At 51.6% G+C, this 18,522-nt stretch overlaps 1 protein-coding gene across 1 annotated transcript; it reads left to right on the plus strand.

Moving 5' to 3' along the window:
• Positions 1-2,467: 2,467 nt before the first annotated feature.
• TGME49_291090 (SWI2/SNF2-containing protein) lies at positions 2,468-17,216 on the plus strand. Its single transcript, XM_018782136.1, has 14 exons — positions 2,468-3,158; positions 3,868-4,151; positions 4,818-5,057; positions 5,869-6,078; positions 6,614-6,763; positions 7,245-7,350; positions 7,880-8,247; positions 8,634-8,874; positions 9,464-10,203; positions 10,666-10,746; positions 11,599-11,934; positions 12,889-13,848; positions 14,358-15,791; positions 15,938-17,216. The coding sequence occupies exons 1-14, from the start codon at positions 2,870-2,872 to the stop codon at positions 16,634-16,636; spliced, it is 6,138 nt and encodes a 2,045-aa protein (XP_018636460.1). The 5' UTR covers positions 2,468-2,869; the 3' UTR covers positions 16,637-17,216.
• Positions 17,217-18,522: the final 1,306 nt, after the last annotated feature.

Consider the following 18,522-nt stretch of genomic DNA (forward strand, 5'->3'; position numbering starts at 1 on the left):
AACGTCACACTGCACGTGTTAGCGTCGTGTGCTACTGCCTCACCGGACAGCCACACGTCTCATGATTACTGTTCGCTGAAACACGCAACAATACGCGGAGAGTAAGGGCTGACAAACAGACAAGAAAACATCATGCTTCTCTTCTCTCCTTCCTCCTCATCACCTTTGCATTTTTTCTCGTAAAAGTCTTCACAGACCTCCATGTTTCGTCTTTTAGAGACTGTCTGCAGCAAAGGGGGTTCGAATCCCGACGCACTCGTTCTTCTTCAAATGGCGGGCTTTTGAGCTGCGGCTGCTTCCACGACCTTATCAGTCCGTCACTACCGTTCCGCTTGACACACTGCTCGGCGAGGCTCAAAGTCAAAACTTCGAAACGGGGGTTGTTATCTCACGGTTTGATGGGGATCCTCCACGAGAAGCTGCTGCGCGTAACTCCGTGGCACTGGTTGAAATGCCAGTGCAGCATTCATTTACCGAAAAGCGTAGGTGCTAGTGGCAGAGATTTCACTATCGAACCCCGTTGTGACACCACTTGGAGTAAGCGCCGTGTGGACTTTGGCGGCCTTTGCGACTACGCTTGCCATAAACATGCCTGCCACAGGAAGTGACACAGGTTCGATGGCCGAAGAGGTGCTGGCTTCTACAGGGTCGAAGAGTGTGGCAGGGGTGGTTATTCGGCAACAGATCTAGAAAAGCTGAAGGCTTTTGTTTGTGCATCTTTTGCCCTTTCGTTGCCTTCGCTCACTCGGAGAGTTGGAAAATTTTCACCCTAGAACCACGACTCGGGGTTGTCTAGAGACTTTGAGGCCGGATACAAAGGCATCTAAACATCGGAGCGGACGGAAGTTGAATGCATCGCTTTGCAGAGCTGTAACTTTTGTTATATAAAGTCCACGTCTGCCACAGGTTGTCAGGGCTGCTGCTTGTGTTCTTGAATAGTTCTGCAAAAGGTCGCAGAGAGCTAATTCGCAGGACAGTTAACAGCAATGTCATGCCTCCTTTATTCGTCGTAAACCCGTTCCCTCTGAATCTGTAAACAGTATCCATCTATACAATAAATAGGTAAAATCCCCGTTTACCATCCGGCGTTGCGAAAAAGAGCAGCTAGTAAATCGTCTCTTTCCGTCGTTCCAGAATAAAGAAAGGACTCCTTGTGTTGCCACCAAAATCTCCGCATAGCAGGACATTTGCTGATGAGTAGAGTGGAGCGGATTTTTGCCGCGTTTCCCATAAGCCTTCTCTATGAACAACATGGCTGGGACACTTTTGCAATCTTAGGCATGCGGAAGGGTTCTTGCACGCATCTGCATCTAAGAACTTGTGCAGAGATGCACCTGCTTCCGAGTTTTTCCAAATCAGGGTGCCGCGGAAGCATGCGATCCCCACGCTAGCAAAGAAATCACTTCGTATGAAGTTTATCGATTACCATTGCCTAAACTGAACACGAGCGGTACCATGCGTTTAGATTCAAAATCAACCCTGAAAGTATTTATACATGAAGTTTGTTTCCCCTGCTAAGGAAACTCTGAGATCTTGCAGGAAACTGGGGAATAATTTGTGGACACAAACTCGGAACCTGAGAAGTGCTTCCCGCAGTCACTTCCGACTGAATTGGCTGTGAGCCTGTGGAACACAACCGCGACTTGCTGTTTCTCCGCCTTCGACGATTCTCGGACACGATGCAGTTACACATTCCTTTCGAAATCGGTATGATTCCTTTGTGAGCTGAAGGCGCTTCTAGCTAGGCAATGTGTGAGGCTTTGCCCTTACTGGGCGAGGATCTCGGAACCCTGTAACAGTCCAAATGATGCTTCTCTTGAGAAACAGGAAATAATTGGAGAACTAAGCCCGTTCTTTCACCCCGTACATACCTGTTTCTTCTTTTGCACAAAGCGATATATCGGGGATCGTCGATCATTTAAACGCAAAAACACCCTTAACGGCTTTTTCGTGCAGGGACTCATTCAGTGCACAAAGGAGGGTACAAGGCAAAGAACTGGCTCGGTAGTCGAAGGAACTGATGAACCACGTGTGCAGTAAAAAACGGAGACACCCCCATTTATTTTTCACTAAGACTGCATCGTCACCGATGAATTTACCAATTTTCTTAACATACACGCACTCTTCCCCAGACGTTGCTATCGATGTTGCCTGACTCTCACAAGATGACACAAGCGTTTCAGTGCATGCACGCGTTAATAGAACACGTAGGCGAGTCGATACCAAGACAATTCAGCTGGTTTTGTCTCCTTACTCGAGGAATCTCCTTTCTCTTTCGTATTTGACTTAACCGACGTCTTGAAAAAGTTCCATCTTCCACATGTTCCGTACTGGTGCGCTTGTATCTTTGGTGTTGGTCTTGTGGCGCCAGAGCCGGCCAACCTCCCCGCCAGCTGTGATATTTCGTCGAGGAAAAGCTCCCGGTGTATGCACTGCTAAAGCCACGTTGATTTTCAATTAATAAATCCGGCAGTCTCCTTTTCAAAAATGTCGCGTGAACGTTTCTGCAGAAGCTTTGCCAAGGCAGGTCCGATGTTACCCTGGCAAAGAGGGCGACGAGAAGCTGGGATCTTTCGCTCGTTGTGAACCGACTATCTAAATCGTTTCTGCTTAACGCTTCTGATGTTTACTCATTTCCCTCCACTGTTTGACAACCCCGTTCTTCGATGTGAAATGCTCTTATCAGTTGGGTCTCGCGACCTCTAAGAACTTGTTGCTTTTCCCCTCCTGGTGGTCTGTACCACAAAACGCGCAGTTCCAACCGGAGTGCGCCTTGCAAGGCTCTTGCTCTCGCTTCCTGAACCAACAGAAAGAATTACCGATCTGGTTTAGAACTCAGCGTTGCCTCAGATTCTTTGCCGGGGTGAACATGTGGGACACAACTGAAGACTTTGACACGGAAGAGGAGACTGGAGAGGTGGACGATGAACTCGCTGTGAACCAGCTGGTGTCAAAGCTGTCCTCGTTTCTCTCCTCCGTCGAACGGAGACAGCAAGTTGAAAGTGGACTCGCAGAAAGGAGGCGAAAGGAGATTCGGGGACTTCAGGGCGTCCAAAACTCTGCTGGGAATGTGCTCCACTCATACCAGGAAGATGGGGTTCTCTGGCTCATTGACCATTACCTCAATGGTGTCGGCGCAATTGTCGCCGACGAAATGGGTGAGCAGCTTTGGAGAATGGAGGCCTGTGTGACCGCAGCCATCCAGAGAGACACTTCAGTTAGCGGGAACGGTTAACTGCTATTCCAACGAAACAACAGTTCGTAACGCAGTTGTAGAGGAGGACCATCTCGATAGCTGATCACCTTCAAAACTGAGAAGCGTGTCAGTGCTCGTCCCGCCGCTCTCCCAACGGATCGTCTTTCCTGTTGGTGTAAAGGAAGAACGGACAGAAGAAGGAGGTCCAGGCTGTGCAGTTTAAAACGCACTTGCGTACCGGTTACTTGGCATGACGCTGCCGCTGCACACCAAGCGGTGACATTCCCTTTCTGACGCTTCCCCTCTTCACAAAGCGCTTGATCGCCCACCACTCATGTCCTGCAGAAATGTGGGGGTGAACGTTCCGTGAGCTCTTGCGTACAGACAGCGCTGAGAAAGCGCATGTGTTCATGACGCACCGTGTCTACAAATGCGTCGCTTTTTGTTGCCCATGCTCATATACACTACGAGAAACACCAGTAATAAAACTTTCTCGCCTTTGCCTGTACGCGCTGTCTCTCGCCAACAAAGAACAAAGGAGAGAAGACGTTTCCCTCGACGCATTCTGCGCCTGATAGAAGCTCCACTCAGCCGAGTGTTTCGCAACTCAACTCCTCTCGTGACTTGTAGCCGTGTTTGCCTGTTTCCCTGTGTTTTTTCCGCGCTTCCAGGCCTGGGTAAAACTCTGCAGAGCCTCGCGTTTGTCTGCTGGCTGAACGAAGTTCGGAAGGCAGGGCGTCCTTCCCTCGTCGTCTGTCCCCTCTCTGTTGTCAGCAGCTGGGAAGCCCAGTTGCGCGATTTCATTGCCACTGCACCAGCTTATATTCGGATCGGCGAAGAAGGGACAGAGCAGCACAGATGGCGACCGAGTCAACTGAGAACTCTCACCTACGTCGGCTCTGCAGAGGAGAGACACAGACTTCGAGAGAAAATCGCTGACTTCATGATTCACCAGGTCCTGTTCGTAGAAACGGTGACGCCACGTGCATTTCCTTACGTGTTCTCCGGCTTCCTGCTTGCTCGAGTGCACACCGAATATCGAAAACAAACTTGGAAGAAGTTTTTGACGGATTCTTTTGAAACGTGGAAGCGTGAATCAAATTGAAACTGCCCTGCGTTTTTCCGGTGCCAGGATCAAACTTGTAAATTTTTACCTGTCGGAACCAAATTGCGTGGAAAATTAGGACTCGCATGAATTCTGCGTGGGAAGCTGTCAAGTTTTCATGTCTTTTGTGTGCTGGGCTCTGTCTCTTTTCAACGGGCGGAGGCCTCAGCAGGTTTACGTTTCCTCCTAGCTCGTCACTTTCCAAGAGTGGTTCACTTGCTTTGGCTCTAGGCGTTCGCTTCGTCTGCCTTCACTGCGCTCAGGAATACTCGCAGGAGACTCCAGCCGGGGAGTCGTGCCTTGAGGGAAAAATGAAAGGAACCCATCCTGGGACGGGTGTGGAGAGAGAGACTGAACCTTCGGTCGCAACGACACTGGAGTTGTTGCTCTGTTCGTTTTGTTTCTCTCCATCCAGCGTCTCTCTGTCCTCTCGTTTTCGTTCCGTCCTAACTGTCTAGGTGTGATCGGTGTGTCGTCACATGTCTCCGTTTGTCTGTCTCTGTCTCCTTTTCACAGAGCCCCCAGGCTGCCGTCGGCCGGAACCAGGCGGCGCCGTTCGACCTACTTCTTACCACCTACGAAACGCTGATGTGCGACATTCCCTTCTTCTCCATGTTTGAGTGGGAATGCATTTTCTTCGACGAGGCCAGCCGGCTTAAGTCAAAGACCAGCAAACGAAGAAACGTTTTTCTCCACCGGCTCAGGCGCCAGCACGTCGTTATGATGACCGGGACGCCGGTCGAGAATAATCTCGAGGTACGTTTCCTGTGAACAAGAGAGACGAACCGCGCCGCGCCTTGGCTGGAAGTGCACCGACGTTCCAGGCGGATTCACTGACTCAAAGTTCAAGTGCGAGCAACTGTATGCTCTCTATCTGTACACGCCGAGGGACAGCGGAGCCAACACGTAGATTATTTTCGCTTGTCTTGAAATCATCCAATACTTCCAGCCGTCCTTCAAGCGGGTGCACAAACGGCAGATTGGAAAAAAAATCGGGGAGTAAAAAGGGAATTCGAGGAACGCGAAGCTAGTCGCCAGCGAATGAAAGGAGAGACCGAGGCAGGAAGACGAAGAAGCCACATAGCAAAGGATCAATTCCGAGGGTGACGGGTGGAGATGCTACAAGAGATCACCCTCGTAGACTCACGAGCAGGTCGCTGTTGACTGAGCATGCGCTTAACCGTAGGCGTTGATACCTTTTCCAGTTCTTTGTCGACACTTGTCACGGCTCGCGTGTCTGCGTAATTTTGCCTAAATCATGGAACGCTGACACTCACTGTCGCTCCAAAGTGGGGCGAGTTGTGGCCGAGGTCCCCTTCTCCTTTCTTCTTCGAAATTTCTCATCGTTCGTCCAGTGGCCCTTGAACTGGCGTATCTCGGCGTTGTTATGTTCTCTCTTCCGCTTCAACGACTCGCGTGTTTCATGGCTTTGCTGGCATTTGTTGTCTGCGTTCGCTTTCTCTATATATCGTCTCTCGTGGACCTCGTTCTGCTCGGATTGGACGTCCCGTTCTTCTCCGCTGTGGTTCCCTCTGTGTCGGGGCTCCTGGCTCTTCGCCGTCGGCAGGAGCTCTGGTCTCTCCTGCACTTTGTTCAGCCCAGCGTCTTCACCAGTTCAGCGGCCCTCGTCAGTGCCTTTTGCTCGCTCCCTCCTTCCCTGAGAGAGGCAGAAGACGGGAGGAAGAGGGATCTGCCGCGTGTGCAGCGCGTCAACAGAAACAAGGACCTGCTGCAGAGACTAGTGAAAGTCTTTATTCTCCGGAGGACTCTCAGCCAGGTAAGCAGACGCATGCGCAGGTGAACTCAGCTCAACGCAGATGTCTTTGGCAAACTTCACACACTCCACACGCTGATCTACGCGCGCTTGTGTGTGTGTGTGTACTCTTCGAGTCTTGGCTTCAGTTAACTTGTTGGTATTTCCTTCACCGTGCCCACTAATTCAGTTCTTCCTGCCTTGCGGTTCCACGTCTTTTCTGCCGTCTTGCGGTTCGAGACTTCTTCCCCATATTCGTTTGCGCTCACTCTCGAGGGTTTCGATCCTCTCGTCCTTTTCTTTTCTTCTTCCTCAGTGGCCCAGGGGTCTCGTCCGTCCGCCGCCACCTTCCTGAAAGACCGGGCGTCGCTGCTTCGTCAGCACCGCTGTAGCGTCGCTGTCAGTTCTCCGGTTTCCTTTCCTTCGGTTCTGCCTCTTCTGACGGGTGTGTTTCTCGCTGCTCTGCGCGTCGTCTCTTCCTGCTTCCACGTGCGGTATTGACGTATAGACCAACTATCGAAGGCCTCCCTTCCCCAACGTTTTTCGCGTCCTTTCTCAGGTTCAGGCGAGTTGGTCGCTGCCTTCCTTGATCGAACTCGTTGTCTTTCTTCCTCTCACGCCACTGCAGAGACGCCTCTACTTCTGGCTTCTGACGAGAGAGCGAGAAGCCCTAGAGGGGGTCGATGAACTCAGCTCTGCATTTGACAAGGCAAGGCCACCAACAGGCGTTCCGTTCTCGCTTTTCATTTTCTTGCGTTTCAGACGGCAGGACCGCCAGTGACTCTTCGCCTCATTTTCTCGTTGTTCGTCCCTCTCCGCGTCTGTCTGAGAGCAAACGGCGTCGCCAGTGTTGTCTCAGAGACGAGGGAATGCTGCGTCTGCCTTTGTCTGGATTCATTTTCATGTTCTTCACTTGCTGTCCCTTCTCCCTTGGGAGCGTCTCCTGGCGGTCCACGAGACTTAATTATCGCATGGTTGGCAGAGTGCATGAACATTTCGATTCACAAACTCTTTTATCCTAGTACATCTAAAGAGAAAGAGACTTGGCTGGAGAGAGGCCGCTTCGGGTGGCGGGGGTTTGGCAAACCACGACCTTGTTTCAAGCACTGAGATGATCGATTAAGAACTCACAGTTTTCTGGAAACATGCACACCTAAGAACGAAACAGTGTCATTTAAATCTGGCATCAGGAACCGCAAGAACCACGGAGAGAATCGAGTCGAGAACTCAGAGGCCTTCTTGACGACTCGAAGCGGGCATCCAGTGCAGCGAAACAGATCGTCGCTCACATGAAAGGCAAGGCGAGGAGACGCGCCCATGCATCTTTTCGGCTCTCTGTGGTCTTCGCCTCACACCTGCGGATGGCATCTTCTTGTCTCAGTTGCTCCGGTTCTTCAAACAAATATACGATGTTTTCAAACACAGTAGAAACAACTCAAAATGTTTCGTCTCCGAGCGTCCCGTCTTCCAGTTGTCGCAACGTACAGATCTTCGAAACTATGTCTCTGTCCCTGCAGCTGACAAATTCCCCACGTTCGTAAAGACTACTCGTTTTCTCTCTCTTATGTCTCCATATATTTAACCAAAAGAATACATATCAATTTGCACATTGGTGCGTACATGTTTACCTATATTCATGTAGATGCGTATAAACACAAACATATATGTACGTGCGTTTACCCACTTTTATATAGATACATATTATACATATGTATACATATGTATACATATGCATATATATATATAGTTATACTCTGTTTTGCTGTATTTAGATATATATATATATATATATACACAGGATGTGCCGTGTTTCTGGTTTCTTCAGGGTTGCAGAATCTCTTTATGCAGCTGCGGAAATGTTGCAATCATCCGGCTCTGTTTCACCTCGGCGCCTCTTGTACATCGGCTGTTTCTGTCGGAACTCGAGACAGTGAAGAGACGCGTTCGGATTCTGTGGCAGAAGGCGACGACGCTGAATCCTTGCTGCGCGATTCGTCCAAGATCGCGGCCGTTGACGCCATTTTGAGTTTTTACCTTCCCAGGCAGGAGAAAGTGGTGGTGTTCAGCTTCTCCACCGCCATGCTGGACCTCGTCGAGGACTATCTTGACGAAAAAGGAATTGTCTCAGCTCGCCTCGACGGACGCATGGGCGACGGCGAGAGACGAGCAGCGATCGCTGCCTTCTCCGCCCAAGTGAGAGCGAAACGAAGCAGAAAGATGAGAGGAAGAGCAACGAAAGAGAGAGAGCAAAGCGGAACGAGAGAGGGGGGAGAGAGAAGAAGGCCGAGGAAGAGAAGAGAGAGACATGGGAGACGCGAGAGATGTGTGAGAGTGTACGGGTCACGAGAAACAGACGGGAGAACTGAAAGGTGAAAGACAGAAAAGGAACGATGAGAGAGTGGTGGGGGAGACACGTTCGAGAAACCATGAGGGTCGCGCTGTGCCTTGCAGTAGATCGTTAGCCGAGACAGACGCAGAGACAACAGAGGAAAAAGGAAGGTCAGACCGACGGACGGGAGGCAGACGGCCTGCACGCATGCCCGGGTTTGGGCGCATGCGCGTCTTCGTTTTCTCTGCAGCCTTCTGAGAACGCTCGACAGTCTCCCCAAGGCTCACATGAAGCATGTGCAGCGGTGTTTCTCGTCAGCGTCCGAGCTGGGGGCTACGGATTGACTCTGTCGCACTGCGCTAGCGTCTGCGTGTTCCTTGAGGGTGGAGGCGACGGCAATCCTCAGGTGGAGCGCCAAGCAATCGCGAGGCTGTACAGACAGGGGCAGACAAAGAAGGTGAAAGTCATTCGCTTGATCACTCGAAGCACGGGTGAGAAGCTTGTGAAAGCAAATGCGAGAAAAAGAGTCCAGAGCTCCGTGGGGACGCATGCAAACTCTCTGGACTGGCATCTGGACACGGGTGTCTGTGTGGAGTCCTGCACGCCTGAAAATTCGTTACATCCTTAAACGCAGCTTTAGCCATTCGAGAGGGTCTTGATGAACAAGAGATAGCTGGATTGTTCCCCGAAATGCGTCGAAGTGAGAGGAAAAATGCTATCTGCTCATGAATCGCCCAGCGAATTACACTCTGAGCTAGAAAAATTAGATACTGAATCCACGTTTAGCAATGAGAACTCGCACGGATCTTAACACGCAAGCGAGTCTTTCGTTTCACATTCCTGTGAGGTGCCTGGGGACCCAACAGAAAAGTCGCTTTTACACATGCGCTATCTGTGTATCTTCTCGCGTAGACATGTGGGTGTTGCCGCACACATGCAGATGGGCGGAGCCTATTCAAAGGGAGAGATTTCGTTTCCTCTCGAGGGTACCCGTTTTTGCGCATCTTGATCACCTCTCGCTGCATGAACCGGGTGTCGTTCGTCTTGGGTTCGCTCCCGGGGTTCTGCCTTTTTCTTCAGTTGAAGAAGTCCTGTACTGGCGGGGGCGACAGAAGTTGAAGCTGGTGGCGGACGTGCTGTCGGAGGACGAGAACGATGAAGAGCCTGAAAGTCAGGGCAAGCGTTCCTTTCTTTCTGCAGCGAGCATGAAGGATCTGATCACTTGTGGGTTGTCATCTCTCGCGCCACGCGACGCAGCGAGTGAAACGAAGGCCGCGGAGGGGCAAATGCGGAGTAGATCTCCCGCTTCGTGGCAAACAGTGTCTCTCTCACCTCGAGATGCCACTAGCCTGGATGTGTCGCAGCTCTCGCGCCTGCTCGCCGAGGCGGAGTCCGCCGCCTCAGAAGCATCGGAAAGGAGAGGCAAAGACCTCAGCGTGCTCAGAGGAGACACTCCAGCGCTACCAAACGGCGAACGCCAAGCAGACGAGGGGGGAGACCACCCGGGCACCGCGGCTGCCGCTGACCGCGAACGACAGGCGGAGGAAGAGAACGAAGAAAGCGTCGTGTGCGACCTGTCCGAGCGGAGAGTGGAGAAAACGGAGCGCGGAGACAGCGAGCTCGACAGCTTGCGCGAGGGAGAAAGCAGCATCTACGTGTATGAAGGGAAAGACTACGCAGGTGTGTTGAAGCAAGCGCTGAGCAGCAAAAAAGCGGATCGGGATGCACTTCAGAGAATCCTCGAAGAAGCGCGCCGAGAAGAACGTGAAGCAGAGACTCAGGCCGTCGAACAAGATGCCGCAGGATCCCCTGGTGACGGGGTAAGAGACTTGACGCTCTTCAGGGAGACTGCGCATGAGGCGAAATAGTCTCGCGGTCACAGTGGTGTGCGAATGAGTCTAAACGGGGACAGACTCGCTGAGATCTCATGAAAACGAACGCAACCCCTCTTGGGTCTTTTCGCACATTTCAATACTTCTCGAAGGTCCTCAGTATGTACGGATTATACATTCCCGTGACTGCATGTATTCCCAACACGCACGTATATATATATATATATATATGCATATACAAATATATATATATGTGCACGCATACACATATACTCATCTGTGTATATCCCGCTTGATCTGCGCATTTACACGTATGCACAGGCACAGGTGGGACTGTCGGTATGCTTCACTTGTCTGTTCCACTTCACTTTGAGTGAGAACCGCGCTCTATGATTCGCGTTCGTCCTGTGATGTTCCTCTCACTGGGCATCCTGCTGGAGTGCCGTTCAGGCAGAAGGCCGTCGACCCAGTCGAGTGCGGCGAGCACCCTTGACTGCCGCGGAGCTCGCAGCGTTGCGAGAAGATGCAGAAGTGAGTTAGGAAACAGGACGAAGCCCTTTAGGATAACTTTGGAAGTCAACGGGAAAGTGGCTGCAGAACGCGATGGCGGGCGCTCGAATTTCTTTGACTCGGTATTAAAAGGAAGATGTGTTTCAAGCGGAGTAGAGCAGATTGTCAAGTGCGTTTCTGAGTCTCCATTTTCCGAAATCATTTGATTTATAAGTATCCTCACAAAGCCGTCAACGGTTAGCGAGGTCGGAACGGGCCAGCTCGAATGAAGAAGCAGCAGAAAGCAAACGATTCAAGCAACAAAGACATGCGGTTCTCGAATCTGCTGTTCGTTGAGATTCCACATTCGTGATGATGCGAAGAATAACTTCGAGAGACGACAACGAAGGACCCACAAAGCCCTGGCACCGAAAAAGCGGCTGTCGACGAAGCTCATGTTCGGGGCGTCAGACCGAATCTGCGACTAAGAAGCCTCTCTTGGACGATTGCATCTCAACACAATGGCATCAACAATATCTAGTGTTGACGTCCAATAAACACTCTTCTTGTTCCACTTTCTCCTCCGCTCGTTGGGATTTCAATGTAGGAGAAGGTGTCCGTGAAGCCTCGCGGCAGAGCACAGGACTGGATGTATCTGGGGAGATGTGTGTGCACGAACTAGACCACACTCTAGCTTCATATAAGAGTGGTGCTAAGAGGATGAGGGATTTCTGTGTCATTCATGAAATGAAGTTATGGCTCAAGGGAAGAGAGGCAGCAACGAACGGACGCGTGCTTCTTTAAGTCGCTTCCCCCCATGTCTCAGCAGAGATCCAAAAGGGATGCCATTCACTGTGTGTCCGACAGCTTGCTTGTGTTTTACGCTTTCTGCAGCGAAGGCGAAAGGAAGCTCGGGAAGCGAAATGGAGAGCAAATGGCTATGTGTCTAGGTCGCTACAGGGCGACAGCGTCTCGGATGACTCAGATTTGCCAGCATCGAGAGACCTCACTGACAGGGAAGGAGAGCGAGAACAGACAGGCGACGAGGACACCCAAGAGCTCCTGCATCGTTACTTCCATCACCGAACCGGAGACGCTTCTCTCCCCAGAGAAAATCCTCCTGGGGTCATCGTTCACTTTGTCGATGCAGCTGGCACGTGGTTGGAGGGTCGAGGTTTCTTCAGAGCCCTCGACAGACTGAGCGACATTCCGAGAACACACTTGGTTCTGGTAGGTGTGCATGCGTCGGTTTCTTTAGATGGTTTCAAGTCGATAATTCCTCCGCTTCCCCACAGCCTGTCGCGAACTCGCTGGGTCTCAGCCGGATGTGCAGTGAGCTGCAGGGTCTGGAATGTTACGGTTAGGCATAGTGGAACAGGAATTCTGGTTTTCCCTGGGAATTTGATAGGAACGAAACTGCTTCACCGTTTGAAAAACGAACTGCAAATTCGAGCGTACGAACTGCAAAGGTGGTGACCAAGTACAGAGGAGGAGTTCCGTCTCTGCTTCCTGCGCCAAAGCTCCCATAAGACACCTCTGCCGGGGAAGCCCTGGTGTGTACCAACAGCCGACTTTTCTGAGACCACTGTATACGTATAATGTATGACCCGTGCTCGGTGAAACAGCAAGTAAATCTCGGCTGTGTGAATCGGTCTGGAACGCGAGCTATTGTGCTGCTGATTCGACGCAGTGCATCGTTCGTTGGGGCGCTGTCTCCAGCTGTCCAGTCGGGAGAGAACTTGGGACTCTGTATCTCGTAACCGATGTGGTGCAGTTGTGGGTTTGTTTTCGGTCTGGTGGACCTATACAGGAATCTCTAGTGGTCTCCTACACTTACGGCTATCGATTTCACTCACGCTAGTGTCACACGCAGATGACTGGGAGCCAGTGAACTCGTCGCAGCATTTCATGTCGTTCCAACCCCCGCATCCGAAACGTGTGGTACGCTTCCCTATTTCATCGCTTCTTCTCCACAAGCTCTCTTCTCCTTCACACCTCTGTTTTCTACTCTTGCCGGTGGAGTTTCTCTTTCTTCTGGTGTTCGCACCTCCTCACTTTGATACCTATACCGTATCTGCTTTTTTCACGATCTGTTCACATAACCAGACCCGTCGCCGCGGCATGTTTCGCCTAGTTCTTTGTTGTACACAGCATGGACTTTTTCGCTTCTGTCTTTCTTCTCAGGCGAAGAAGATGGGAGATCTCCACTTGGGCGATTGTCACCTGGTGCCGCTGAATGCATGCACGTTCGTGGCACTTTGTGTGTGTCTGAAGCGACACAAGCAACGCATGAGTCTGAGTCTGCCGCTTCTGAGGCAATCGCTTCAGCGGCTTCACAGCCGTGCCGCCGCCCTCGCTCTCTCTCTCCATCTGCCGCGGTGCATCGTCCCGCTGCCTGCAGACATCGACAGAAACCCCCGATCCCCGTCGCAAGACAACAGCTCGCGGGCAGTTGAGAAACTCGTTCGCGCTCTCTTCAGTCGCTATCGACTCCACGTCTTCATCTACCACTACAGAGAAGCAGAAGAAGGAGACGGCGCCAGAGCCGGGAGGCGAAGAGGACGCGGCGAAGCAGACGAAGACCGACGACCACGGAAACGCCGCGAGGCAGAGGCAGCACCCGAAACCTCGGACACCGCAGAAAGCTTATCGTACGCGATCACAGGCGGCGCGCTGCCTCCACGGAACCCCGAAAACGTTCAGAAGAAAACAGAGAAAACATCCGGGGAGAGCAACCGAAGGAGCGACCGAGAGAGAAGAAACGGTGGCGAGAGAAGAAGCGAGAGGGGTGTGGACGAAACACAGGCGAGAGGATGTGGAGGCTCCGGACTCGGGGGTGTAAGGAGCGCGGAAGTATTCAAGGACAATCGAGTTTGGCGCAGCACTCAGTCTCCTGGAAACGTTCCTGGACGGGATGTGAAGCTTGAGGAAGAGGCTACAAAATGTGTCAAGACAGAGAAACAGAGCCGCGCAGAGGGGGAAGCGCGTGCGGTTGGAAGTCAACAAAAAACGCATGCAGAAGATCTTGCTGAAGTGGCGAGGGCGATGCGTTCCGAGAGTCAGAGCACCAGAGAGAAGGAGAAGAGGACAGGTGGAGCAAACGAGAAGGAGAAGAGGCCCGTGTCTCTGCTCGCAGCAAATAAGGTAAGTGAATTGACAGGCGTCTTCGTAGGTAGAGGAGACACCGCGGGTGTAGACAGGCTGGGACTGTGGTATTTCTGCTGGAGTGGAAGGTGAAAGCAGGTGGGCAAAGCCATACACGGTTGGTAGGATTCAAGGGCGCTTTGAAGAGTGCAAACACACTTCGAAAAACGAAACCTAAAATCTTTTTCCACTTTCGACAGGTAAGTAGATACCCTCCATGCACGGACCGTTTGCTCCTTCCCTCTGTTCTTCTCTCTCCTGTTCTCACCTCATCTGTATTCTCTACTTCCGCTGGTCGTGGCGGTACTCTGTTCTGTAGAAGTGAGGCGGATCCCTATACTTCTTTTTCTACATTCACAGACTCAATTCTATCGTTCAACATGGACCTGAAGACGTCTTTTCGCGGATGCTGTGTTTTCCGGAGCACGAGGCGCTCTTCTGAATTTGGCTTCGAGGTGCTGTCGACTGTTCGGTGTTCCTTTTCTGTGATGTTTCCTCTCCCGCTTCAGCCGCCTTCGGTCTCGACTCCAGCAGCTTCACCTGCAACTGCGGCAAAGCCGAAGGCCGGGATGGCACGCAAGACAGCTTGGAACGCGCTACGCAAACCTCCGCTACGGCAAGTCTCCAGTCCTTCCTCTCACGCTTGTCTCAACATGCCAAAAGAAACGTTTTCCGCCGGTGAAAGCGACAGAAAACAAGTATCGGCTTCTCCTTTCGTGGGCAGAGAGGTGAAGATCGAGGAAAACGACGAAAGAATAAGTGCTCAAGACTCGCAAACGCTACGAAGCTCAGCGTTGTCTTTTTCTCCAGCGTCGCTTTCCTCGTCTTCCTCTTCCTCATCTTCCTCTTCTTCGTCGTCATCTTCCTCTCCTATCTCTCCTTCTACTTCCTCTTCTTCTCTTGCTTCATCCTTTCCCTCATCTTTTTCAACATTCTCTTCTTCTCCGGCATCTTGTCTGCCTCCCCACGACGATGATGCCTCGGCACTGTCAGCTCTAGGAGGTCGGCCAGGCTTCGCGAAAGTAAAGGAAGAAGTCGACGTCTGTTTGACAGGAAATGTGAATAAGGCAAGAGCAGCAGACCCATCTGCTTCTCGAGACTGTCAAAACTTCGTCAAACCAGAAAAACCAGTGGGCACTCAGCCTTCTCTGGAGCAGGCTTTCGGTTTGAAGCAGCTGTCTGGAGATCATGTACAGCCTCACTCAGAAACATCTCGAGAACGTGGAGTGGAAAACGTTGTCTTCCCTGCTGATTCCGATTCGCCTTGTCCGCCTGCGTCTTACGGGTCTGTACGTCTTCCGTCTTCCTCGTCCCAGATGTCCTCTGCTTCATTCCGATCTTCCCCTCCCTCGTTTCCTTTGTCTTCGTCTTTCCATGCGACTTCGGCTGTGCACGAGCGACCTCCGCCTGTCTCTGCGCAGGTGAAGATTTGTGTTCCTCTTTGTCAAAAACCACCTCGCCAGCTCCCACCTGGGGAAGCCCGGCGCGGTTTGCAGGTGCAGAGATTGTGCGCTTCGTTTCGGCCTCGCATCGCTGCTGCATCTCCTCACGGCATTCCCGTCAAGAAGCGAGGACTCGCCGGCGTTGATGTTTGGCTTCATCCATCGATAACAGAAGAAATTGCGCTGTATTTCATCGAGAAAGTCGTGAGTCTAGGTGGTCGAGCCAGACGATGCCCCGCCGCGCCCGCAGACTGGTATCAAGAAGCGATTCTCGCTCTCCATGAGACAGGACATGCGACAGCATCTTTGCCGACTCCCATTCCAGTCTGTGAGCGCTCCCGCGCTTCTGGCGAGCTCGTGAGGAGCGAAGAAAGAGTCGAACGGCACAAGGAATCGGCACCACAAGAGCCATACAGAGCGACTGGCGATCCCGGGAGTGCCGGACAAGCGAAAGCGAAACGCGTGATGTACCTTGTTTTGCCTACCAAACTCCTTGAACAGGTAAGCGGAGATCTGAACAACGACGCACCTGTGAAGGCCTTTGTCGGGACGAGAGCTATTCAGCAGGCGGTAGTGTTGCATGAAGGATTTCCTAGGAGTAGGTGTGCATGTAAACGTTCTGGCCGTCAAACGTTTCTATTTCGCAGGCTGCTATCCACCACAGTCAGCGGCGGGACTTGGCATACTGGGCGCTTCAAGTAGAAGACGCCTTGAGTCGAGATCCATTTATTTCGTTTCTTCAACAGCATGCACGCGGTGGAGCCGGTAGCGATATTTCTCAAAAGAACGGTGGCGGCAGAATGCAGTACACTTGGAGCCTGCCGTGGACGCCAATTCGAGGACCGGTGAGTCCGTTCGACGTCGACGAGAACACGGAAAGGGATGAAAATACTCTGCGCCAGGTCCTTGGTTTTTCCGTTGGTGAATCAGACGAGGGTTCTCAGAGAACCTGCCCGAGAATCGTCGTGGAATTCACAGACTGGCTGGAAAGCCTCCTTTTCCACAAAGGTGTGATAGAACCTAGCGATTGGCGGGGTTTCCAGTTGTACGCCCACTCCGCAGCTGCCGCAGGTTGTCTTCCGACGTCTCTTGCGAACCTCTACTCGGTTGGACCTCATCCTTTGTCAGTTGCCGTCGCAGTCAGCATGCAACGCGCGCTGAGAATTCCGACAGAGAACGAGGTGATTCTCAAAGAATGCGGAAAATTCTCTTCGGGTGGTTTTTCAGACCAGACGGAAAAAACGTTCGACGTCGATATGGAGTCCGACACGGGTATGTTGGATGAGGGTGTGAGCGACGGGGTGCCGAGCATAATTCCTATGAAAGCTGAACCAAGTCTTGGGTGAAACAGAATTGGTCTGGAAACGAAAGTCAGTGGAAGAAGAGGGGCGTCAGGCTTGAGAAGCAGACACGGTCTACAGGCCTCAAGGGGAAGCCGCAGGAAACCGGTTTAACCTCTGGTGACAAAGGGCCCTTACTATGTCTAGGGTTGTTTTCCGGTTTCTCTTTTGTTGCGTGCTCTAAAACGAACGAGCGGTTTTTTTTCGCTGCCACTATCTTTAGTCGTCAGACAGTGGAAGTGGACGTAGAAAGCGCCGCCCAATTCAAATTGCCGCGTACTATACTTTCCATGAACAAAGGAGATTCGTGATGTCATGGAATTCCTCGGTAAATGTGCGCCTCTGCCAAAGGAGCGGCCGACGAGAGCTGCAGTCACGTTCCGGGCTTCTGCTGCCGTGCAGTGGATTCAGGTCCCTAGCTTCCGCGGCGTCCACTGTGTCTTCTATGTCTTTAACAGCAGAGGGAATTAGGCAGGACAGAGAGGAACAAGTTTAGTCTGAGAACACTGGTGCCGTTTCTCGTCACATGTCCACTCTGGACTAAAGAGCGTTCGCTTTTTGATGTCCCTATGAGGAGTTCGCGCACAGTGTGAAGCAGCCTTTCCTTCAGATGCGCGACCGTCCTCAGATCCTACTCTGAAAACAATCGCCAGCATACTGGGCTCGTACAATGCGTCTACGCAGTCGCCGCCCGCTAGGGCTTTAACTGATTCGTTCAGCGTATTGAATGCCAGGATTTCGTGATTCTAGAAACGTCTGAGACTATCGCATGTCACCGGTTTGCTGCGTGAGAACGGTCAGACAAAAAATTCGGGTCTCTCCAACATACTCTGACACAAACGTACCCCATCCAGTTGCTGCAGTCAATGCACACAGGAAGTTGCAGGTGATTTCCGGAGAATGTTTCGTTCGATGAAATGAATATGCGACGCAAGATGCCAAGAAAAAAATCCCGTATTATTTTTAGGTGAAACTCTGGAACAGCGACTTGTACCTTGGAAGTTTGCATACGGAAAAGCTGCTAGACACCGCTTTGCGAAACAATGCTCAGAAACTGCTTAACTGAAAAAAAACGTCGACGGAGGTTTGCATAGGTCCGATGTTCAATTTCAGCGAACTGATACATGGACATATGTTGCATCCACTCACCAGCCAAGATTCGGAACCTCAAGGGCAGCACAGCACTGATTCTCCTAACTATAGTGCTCCAAATACGCAAATTATGGAAAGGAAGATACTAAAGGCATGTACTGATTTGTTTTTCTTTTCCCCCCGGTCAGCAAAAAACGATATACACCCTTACCCAACGGCATGTATTAGTTTGTTTCCATCTTCCCTTATGTCTTCTCAACACCAGACGGCCTTTCGTTTGGCGTTCCGCCAGCTCCCAGGGAAAATAAGTCACAAGCATTTATTTGTACACCCAAGGCTGTCCGCCTTGACAGGCCATGGGTCTATCAGAAAATCTCTGAGTATATACAAGGGTACATCCTGTAACTCGGACCATTTGCAATCTAATATCCACTGTGCGTTGAAACGATGCCACCCATCCTGAGAGATACAGACTGACAGAGGAAGGCATATGCTGTTGAAATCTACAATTTACCTGATATTAAAACCTCGGACAACGACAGACACCTTCGACCCCCTCATTCTCTTAGCCGAAAGTTGCGGGCAGCGGCGCCGTTGCTGTGACGCGTGGCAAAGATCGCCAACTTGGTCCCGGGCCAGAGACAGTTCGGGAGAAGGAAGGCTAGGTGCGAGAATTGGAGAACATTCTGTACTGAGAAATCGCTTTTCTGTGTGCATGCACCGAAGTTGGACTCTAAAGAAAGTACGGGCACACACACTCTATTCCCGAGCTGTCTGTGCAGCTGCTGCATGCGATGCAG

The sequence above is a fragment of the Toxoplasma gondii genome, chromosome IX, assembly GCF_000006565.2.
Source record: "Toxoplasma gondii ME49 chromosome IX, whole genome shotgun sequence".
In the NCBI taxonomy this organism is placed as follows: Eukaryota; Apicomplexa; class Conoidasida; order Eucoccidiorida; family Sarcocystidae; genus Toxoplasma; species Toxoplasma gondii.

Coding starts and splice junctions, on each gene's coding strand:
- TGME49_291090 (XM_018782136.1), top strand. CDS start 2,870: ATGTGGGACACAACTGAAGACTTTGACACGGAAGAGGAGACTGGAGAG. Junction 10,747..11,598: donor CGTTGCGAGAAGATGCAGAA/GTGAGTTAGGAA, acceptor CGCTTTCTGCAG/CGAAGGCGAAAGGAAGCTCG. Junction 11,935..12,888: donor CGAGAACACACTTGGTTCTG/GTAGGTGTGCAT, acceptor CTTTCTTCTCAG/GCGAAGAAGATGGGAGATCT.